The sequence below is a fragment of the Pundamilia nyererei genome, unplaced genomic scaffold (genome assembly GCF_000239375.1).
Source record: "Pundamilia nyererei isolate P.nyererei 1_Seehausen unplaced genomic scaffold, PunNye1.0 scaffold00060, whole genome shotgun sequence".
In the NCBI taxonomy this organism is placed as follows: domain Eukaryota; kingdom Metazoa; phylum Chordata; class Actinopteri; order Cichliformes; family Cichlidae; genus Pundamilia; species Pundamilia nyererei.
Window position 1 is genome coordinate 91,813 of NW_005187461.1, and position 8,461 is coordinate 100,273.

Here is an 8,461-nt window from a genome sequence, read left to right on the forward strand (position 1 = left end):
GCTTACGTCACTGTCATGAGACGTTCTCGCAAAAAAATCACGGTTTTAGTAACGCAGTAACGCAGCGTTCCTACGGGAAAGTAACGGTAATTTAATTACCGTTTTTGCAATAGTAATCCCTTACTTTACTCGTTACTTGAAAAAAGTAATCGGATTACAGCCCATCTCTGGTCCTAGCACAGAGCCTTGTGGGACTCCATGGCTAACCTTTGTGTGCATCAAACTTCTCATTTACACGAACAAACTGGAATCTCAGATGGATGCGATTCACCAACTGAGCCGTTTCCTTTGATACGCGTGTTTATGTTAGAGACTCGCTGACGTTTGCTTCTTACAGATGCACATCTCAAGGTTATGTGTGGGAAAGACCACATAGCAATCAGAGCAGCGGAAGCTTTTTTCGAGTATCACGGCGTGCCGCTGGAATCGCTTCACTTGCCAAACAAATCTTGTGGTGCCAAGAGAGAGCATATCGACGGCGTCCCGTACTACGTGTTCAGGGTTTCCAAACAAAAATACGTGACCTGTGGAGGACTGCCGTTTGAGGTGCAGCTCAGCACAATTCCTTTAATGTCTGCGCCAGCCTAGAAAAGGATGAGCACCTCAATGTTTTGTTTCTTTTATTGTCCCCTTACAGAAAAATGTAACTCACATCTGGTTTTCCCTGAGTGTGAGGTCAGACCCTCGGGTTACTGGAAACATCATTAGAGATCCAGTTATCAGGATGGATTTCACGTGCATGTATCCATTCATCAGAAGAGTCAGTCTGCCTTTTTCAGTTTCACCAATCTCCAGGTGAGGGGCGAAATAAACATCTTTTCCATCATGGTACTTCACTTTTCTTTTCTTTTTTTAAGCTGCCTTTGAGCATTGTAATAAGTCTGTTCAATTGATGGACCTCTGAAACCCGTCTGCTGAAGTCTTTGCAATGAGTTAATGATTTTCTGTCCATTGAGTATTCAGAGCCACGAACAACCCGCCTTTCTTGACTTTCTTCTGTTTACGTGCAGCGAGACGGTGATGCGAGTAGACGAACTTGAAGCCAAGATACGGATGATGTTGTACACAGACCACACTTACACTAAACCTTACACAAGCTCTCCAACCATTGAGCTCCGAGACAAGGTGGGTTAAGATTTTAACCAGTCACAGATGAAACTGATGCTTAGACACAAGGATGGACTTTTGGTTCTTTGCAGCAGGTTTCAAATTCACCTGTGCTGTGCTGCAGCCTGCCTTTATGCAACACCTGAGCTAAGCAGGTACATGTAGTGCTAGTCAACGTGCACTCAGGGCTGTAGAAATATTACTCAGATTAATAGGGTTTTGTTCATATCTGATGGCAACAAGTAGAAGGGTTTAGTGCTAAAATCAGTCACTGTTGCCCTCCTGACCACGGTCTGACTCATGATGCCAGCTGCAATGGTGGTGCCATTTTCCAAGACTGTTGGGTGGTGGTTTTGTAAATGCTGATCTGTTATCTTGGACAGAAGCTGCCCAAGAGCAGTTTGATTATGCACAGGTTACAATGCTGATGTGCCCTGGTTCAAATGCAATAGAATAGCCCTTTACTGTCATTGTGCGTGTACACTAGAATTGTGGGTGCTCCACACCAACGGTGCCAGAATGCAATATAGATGGTAGAAAACAGGAATAAATGGCAAACATCACGGGGGTTTCATTGGCATGCTTGACCATGACATGGCCGTGGCTGGGCTCATCTCTGATGCAGATGAGACGGCGTACAGGGCGCAGGTAGAGAACCTGTCCCGCTGGTGTTTAGAAAACAACCTGAAGCTGAACGAACTCATAATGGACTTCAGGAGGCACAGACCGGTCCCATTAGAAGTGGTGGAATCTGTCTCCACCTTCAGGTTTCTGGGCACCCACGTCGCCGTCCATCTCACCTGGACACACAACACCAACGCCCTGGTAAAGGGGGAGGTGGTGTGCAGGGTCACCTCAAACTCAGAAAAGAAGGCTCAGTTTGAGGGGGAGGTTTGCACATCTTGGGTGTGTGTGTGTGTGTGTGTGTGTGTGTGTGTGTGTGTGCGCGCTGAGGTGGAAGACACAACGAGTTGGCCGGGCTAAAAGACAGATATCTGCAGCAGATGAACAATACATGAAAGTCATGTCCTTAAAAAATGGGGGAATCCAGTGAAGACCTGAGAGAAGCATCTGGTTCTTCAGCTGAGTAATTCATGAACAGTTTACCTCTGTGGTAGAGCGGCTGTCATGAAGGCATTTACAAGGGAGGGAAAACCTGAGGTGTGCCAAGGTACACGAACGGTAGCAACAGGCGTCACGGAGCGATGCATCCAAATATCATCAGTCTCTACAGACGAGGTCAGAGCAGCACACCAGGATGTCTAAAGTCATCTGTGAAGCACGGAGGCTGTTATGGTTTCAGTAGTATTGATGATCTTGTCAAAGTCGTTAACGATATGAAAAGTACCATCAGATTTACATTATCATCTGCAAAGCTTGTGATTGGCAGCAGCTCCATTTTTCAACATGAATCCAAGGACTGCAAATGCAGTGACAGTATACATGGTTAGTTGGTGATTGGCCTCCAGATCTTAACGTTACTGAAGCAATGGAACAAAGGCAGCCAACATCCAAAGAGCAGCTCTGAATGTCCTTGAAGGTTGGTTGACGATGTAGAAACTCTCTTTGCCTCAAATGTTTCCATTTATGTTTGCACGTTTCAATAAATCTGTCCTATTTTCCTAACAAAATATCAAGAAATGAGGGGTTGCTCAGGGCTTTTGGATGAAAACCATATTTCTGGTCCTCCACACCTCACCTGTGTGGCTCTGTTGTCCACAACTGGTTCCCAGCACTGAGTTGGAGAACCACGCGTTTGACCGTTCAGGCTAAATGCTGAAAATGAGGTTTAAAGGGACGAAACGTTTAGCCGAGTTTATGCTCGGGGTGAAATTAGTCCCAGCTAATGTTCTACACACTGATGGTGGCTTTGACTTTGATGTTGCCTTTGTAAGCACGCTCCCATTAGAGATGACCTCAACTGGGATTAGCAGGTCAATCCTTTCTCTGCCATCAAAGAATCAAATCAGAAGATTGGGAGTTTTGACATTTATTCTTAGAAAATCGTCTTGGTTTAAGTGCCTTCTGAAGAACCAAATATTAATTAAAGTGAATTGTTTTGTTTTGCACAGGTATATGTCGAGGTTACAATGATGGAGCCTGCAGATTTATTTCTGCTCCGAGTAAACGAGTGCTGGGCCACACAGTATCCCCAGCCCAACTCTACAGAGGGATCTGTTCACTCCCTGCTTCAGAATGGGTCAGAACTTCTCTTTGTGTTGTTTCTGGCACATGAACGATGAACTCCTCACATCCAGTGACTTCTCTCATCCCAGGTGTGTGAAGGACCAAACGGTTTCCTTCCTTAATATAACCGAGGGACAGTCTGGACGTAATGGGCAGAAGTCCACCGTCCGCTACAGCTTCGACATGTTTCGCTTCTCAGCAGATCCGCACGACCTCTACCTGCACTGCACCGTACAGCTGTGTGACCTGGACGACCACGAGTCCTGCATTCCCGTGAGCTGCTGCTATTATTATTGAGGGCGCTTTAGGAGTGTGTGGACACGATGAAGTGCATCGTTTTTACCGTCTCATCTTTGACTTTTCTCAGGAGCATCGTTCTTTTTCAGAATTGTAACTCGATCAGTAAGAGAGAAGCAGTGAGTGCCGACCCTGCTCAGGGTCTCCTCACCTATGGCCCCATCAGGATCGAAGTACCAGACAGATCTCAGTCCAGTAAGCTCCCGTTTCTATATCAATCTTTACACTCTGCCTGCTGCTCCTGTAGCATCAGCAGCTTTCTGCTAATGAGAAACGTGTCCCTTCATTCTCTTTAAATTTCACATTTGTTTCAGGCGTACTGTTGGCGGTGGTGCTGCCTGTAGCAGCTGTGTGGACTCTCGGCTTCTTCCTCGTCATCCTCATCACTGTGGCCAAGGCTGGCAGAAAGAGGCTAGCGAAAATAGAGGAGCAGTGATGACAATGCTGCTGGCAGCACAAATAAAACATTAAAATGTGCATTTTTTTCCCTTTGTATTATTATGACGACCGTAACAAGTGTTCTCACAGACTGTGGGTGTCAGCTGAGGAAAGCATGGCTGCAGAAGGAACTGGTGACCTTTAAGCAAAAGTCAAGTTTCATCTAAGATGATGCCTCGTGAGCCCAAAAGAGATTAACTTCTGTTATATTTGCAAAAACTGAGATCCAGACACATCATTAACAAAAGCAACCAGGCTTATGGCAAGTTTGTGAACTGGAGGCTGAGTGTTGTTAGGAAAGCTTAACATTAGAAATGCAATGTTAGATATTTCAATGTCTAATTTTCTCCGTAACTCGATTAATGAAGGCAGCAAATTGTATGGAGATGAAACTGTCCTGTAGCTTCAAATATCTGTGACGTCACTGCGCGTCACTCTAGTGTCTGGAAATTTTGTTAAAGAAAAAGCGAATTTTAATCGTTTTATTTTGAGGACTTGAAATAACACGACGCGTGTTTCATGAAGATTTTTCTATAGTTAAATAAATGGCTGTGGTCACGTGGACCTGCTGCAGCGTCCCATTCACAGCAGCAGAGGGCAGACTGACCATTACCTTGTGTGGCCTTTTGTTGGGGTCAGGTTTGTTGAGCCATGAGGGGGAGGTCTTAACAGGAAGTCGGTAACAGATATTTTATGGCGGATTCTTTTGTCCGATGATGGGCTCAGGCATGCTGCGCGGTTAAAACGTAAAGAAGTCGATTTCTGCAGCGGGAAAAGTGAAGTTTCTCCCTCGGGTTGATTTTTGGGGGGTTACTGCGGTCGGTTTTTGCAGTAACCCCAGAAACGGCGCAACAAGTACTTTACTTTTCATGCGCTCATTTCGGTGCTCGGACGCTTGAAGTTGTGACTTTCAGCAGGATTTCTCCTCAGCTGCCGGTCAGCCATTGTGACCGTCAGAAAGGGGCAAGGACTTGTGCTGCATCAGCTCCGTATGAGGAAACAAACACTTGGATGCTCCGTGAGGGAAGCTGTCCCGGATCGACCAAGAATGGAGTAGAAACACTTTGTTTTCTCGGGCTTTTAAATGTGCCTTAAGTTTCTCAGCTGAACAATAATGGCCCGATAGATCACTTTCCGCAGGAGTTAAATGTAAAAGCATCTGCTTGTCGGAGGAAGCGGCTTGGTTTGATATTTGCCATTCAACAAGTCTTTGCGTCCGAGGGAAGGATGACATCCCAACAAACCTGGGCTCAGATCATCACGTCCGCGTCCTTACTCTCCCTGGTCTTGTGCAGCGCGGTGCCAGATGACCCAGAGGAAGAACGCTTCAGCGCCGAGGTACGCTGAAGGCTCCGTAGGGGAGAGACTGCCATGTTGTTTAAATCGTTGTTGCTGCACATTGAAACGAATCATCCTGCTTTCAACAGTCTCACTGCAGAATTAGATTACAGCGGGAGCTCGTTTGACCTTTGTCCTCTTTCCAGATAAGAGCTCTGCAGGTGTGACCGACGTCCGTCAACAAGGAAACGATCAGACACATTGTTACCACTCAAAGGAAACACTCGGGTTTCCTTTGAGTGGTAACAATGTGGCATCTTTAGACCGCAGAGTGAAACTCGGTCATTGTGAAAACTCGCCTGGAAATGACTTTGATGTGTTGTCACCTGTGATTATTTATTAGTGAGTTTATCCCCCAAACACAACACGAAGGCTAATGAAATGTATTTTTAAGCTCTGCTTTTAAAGGTTTGATAGGGACATCATTCAAACGTGTCACGTAAACCACACGGCTGTAGGAAAGTTTCTCTCTGGCAGGTTTGGCCCGTCCGGCTTCATAGCGACACATTTGATTGGTTAAGATTTGTCCTGCTAGCAAAGACCCTCTGAGGATTTTCTGTTGCATGTGGGGTTTTCGTGTTCTCCTGCTGAGGCACATGTTACCTAACATCAGGACCCTCCCCCACCCATCTGGAGCCATCATCCTGTTTTGCCTGTTCTGTGACTTCGTGGCTCAGTTTCAGTGCCATCAAACATGAAACGAAGAAGAATAATTCACAACATGTGACGCTTCATTCAGCAGGGACCTCAGGCACTCATGCAGAGCTATAGGTTTAGCTGGTGTACCCACAGGACTGACGTGCAATTTATTTAATGTCAGTTTTCCCGTTTCTGTCCTCTCTCCCCGTCTTGGCTGTCACCGCAGGAACGAAGGAGCAGGAATGTCCTGGTATTAATGCAAGCCATCTGGTTTGTTTCTACTTTCTCTTTCCTCCCGACTCCTCAGATGCTGCTCTTCCAACAGCTGGGGCTGTCACGCTCATGTATACACCATGCATTCCTGATGCACAAGCACAGAGACCTGCTATCTTAAGGAAACCTGACGACCTCTTCTATTTTCCTTCCACGCAGGAATGGCTCCGTAAATTCGGCTACCTGTCTCAAGCCAGCAGGCAGATGTCCACCATGCAGTCGGCTCAGATTATGTCCAAAGCTATCAGCGACATGCAGCGCTTGTATGGACTGGAGGTGACCGGGAAGGTGGACTCTGCTACGCTCGCGTAAGCTCTTTATGTGCTGAGAGCAGTGACCACAAAGAGAGCTCAGGGATATTGTATAGACTCTTTTTCTATTCATTTGCATATTATGAATTCAACGTGTGTGTGTGTGTGTGGGGGTGGGGGGGGGGGGGGTGGATGGAATGACAGTTCCAGGCACAAATCCCAAATACCAGCATGGCTTTTCCTTCAAAGATTTTCAAAAATAATTTTACTGCAAATTCTCAGCTGGAAACACTGTTTGTGGTTTTCTTGTCAAGTGTGAAGACGGTCAGTTTGTGTCTGTGTAGTGAAACTACAAAGACCTGCATCTTAGATTAGCTCTTCATAAAGCCTGGAAACTGAGGGATACATCTGCATCTTCTTCCACTTATCCAATTTACAGTGGCAGGGGGTTGGAGCCTGTCCCGGGTATCGTAGGGCAAGAGGGGAGGGTATAATTTAGGACTGCCAATAAACCCAGCCCCTTATACCCACTATCATGCAAAGGGAACATGCAAACTTCACAGAGGATTTGAACTCTGACTGTGAATTAATGGTGCAAAGCGCCACAACACCGCCCACACTTTGCTGAAAAGTCCAGGTTACAGCAGCCGGCTGGGGAATGTTCCCAAGAGCTGCATCAATATACAGTCAGGTCCATAAATATTGGGACAAGTCTAACATTTTTGGCTGTATACACCAGCACAATGATTTCTAATGAAACGAACAAGATGTGCTTTAACTGCAGACTGTCAGCTTTTATTTGAGGGTGTTTACATCCAAAGCAGGTGAACAGGGCAGGGTAATGGGACAGAATAAGAACCACTTTTTAATACTTGGTTGCAAATCCTTTGCAGTCAATCACAGCCTGAAGTCTGGAACAGACATCACCAGACGCCGGGTTCCATCCCTGCTGATGCTCTGCCAGGCCTCTACTGCAACAGTCTTCAGTTCCTGCTTGTTCTTGGGGCATTTCCCTTCAGTTTTGTCTTCAGCACGTGAAATGCTCAGTCGGATTCAGGTCAGGTGATTGACTTGGCCATTGCAAAACAGTCCACTTCTTTCCCTTCAAAGACTCTTTGGTTGCTTTTGCAGTTTGCTTTGGGTCGTTGTCCGTCTGCACTGTGAAGCGCCGTCCAATGAGTTCTGAAGCATTTGTCTGAATATGAGCAGATAATATTGCCCGAAACACTTCAGAGTTCATGGTGCTGCTTTTGTCAGCAGTTACATCATCAATAAATACAAGAGAACCAGTTCCACTGGCAGCCATACATGCCCACGCCACGACACTTCGAGCGCCATGCTTCACCGATGAGGTATGCTCAGGATCATGAGCAGTTCCTTTCCTTCTCCATGCTCTTCTCTTCCCGTCACTCTGGTACGAGTAGATCTTGGTCTCGTCTGTCCACAGGATGTTGTTCCAGAACTGTGACGGCTTTTTTAGATGTCGTTTGGCAAACTCTAATTTGTCCTTCCTGTTTTTGGGGCTCACTAATGGTTTCCATCTTGTGGTGAACCCTCTGTATTCACACTGGTGGAGTCTTCTCTTGATTGTTGACACACATGCACCACCTCCTGGAGAGTGTTCTTGATCTGGCCAACTGTTGTGAAGGATGTTTTCTTCAGCAGGGGAAGGATTCTTCGGTCGTCCACCGCAGTTGTTTCGGGTCTTTTGGTGTTGCTGAGCTCACCGGTGCGTTCCTTCTTTTTGACAATGTTCCAAACAGTTGTTTTGGCCACGCCTGATGGTTTTGCTGTCTCTCTGATGGGTTTGCTTTGTTTTCTCAGCCTAATGATGGCTTGCTTCAATTCAATTCAATTCAATTTTATTTATATAGCGCCAAATCACAACATAAGTCGCCTCAAGGCGCTTCATAGATACAGATAAAAAAAAC

At 46.1% G+C, this 8,461-nt stretch overlaps 2 protein-coding genes across 2 annotated transcripts in view; both read left to right on the forward strand.

The window, feature by feature from the left end:
* The window catches only part of zpd (zona pellucida glycoprotein d), a 7,475-nt gene extending 3,407 nt beyond the window's left edge, over positions 1-4,068 (forward strand). The window contains exons 4-10 of the mRNA XM_005734724.1: positions 338-546; positions 638-795; positions 1,011-1,125; positions 3,180-3,307; positions 3,384-3,567; positions 3,681-3,786; positions 3,906-4,068. Of these exons, the coding sequence (XP_005734781.1) occupies positions 338-546; positions 638-795; positions 1,011-1,125; positions 3,180-3,307; positions 3,384-3,567; positions 3,681-3,786; positions 3,906-4,027 (1,022 nt within the window). The 3' untranslated portion in view covers positions 4,028-4,068. The remainder of the gene's footprint in view (positions 1-337; positions 547-637; positions 796-1,010; positions 1,126-3,179; positions 3,308-3,383; positions 3,568-3,680; positions 3,787-3,905) is intronic.
* Positions 4,069-4,119: 51 nt separating this feature from the next.
* The window catches only part of LOC102205999 (matrix metalloproteinase-15-like), a 15,213-nt gene continuing 10,871 nt past the window's right edge, over positions 4,120-8,461 (forward strand). Inside the window, exons 1-2 of the mRNA XM_005734725.2 lie at positions 4,120-5,367; positions 6,439-6,587. Coding sequence (XP_005734782.1) covers positions 5,257-5,367; positions 6,439-6,587 — 260 coding nt within the window. The 5' untranslated portion in view covers positions 4,120-5,256. The remainder of the gene's footprint in view (positions 5,368-6,438; positions 6,588-8,461) is intronic.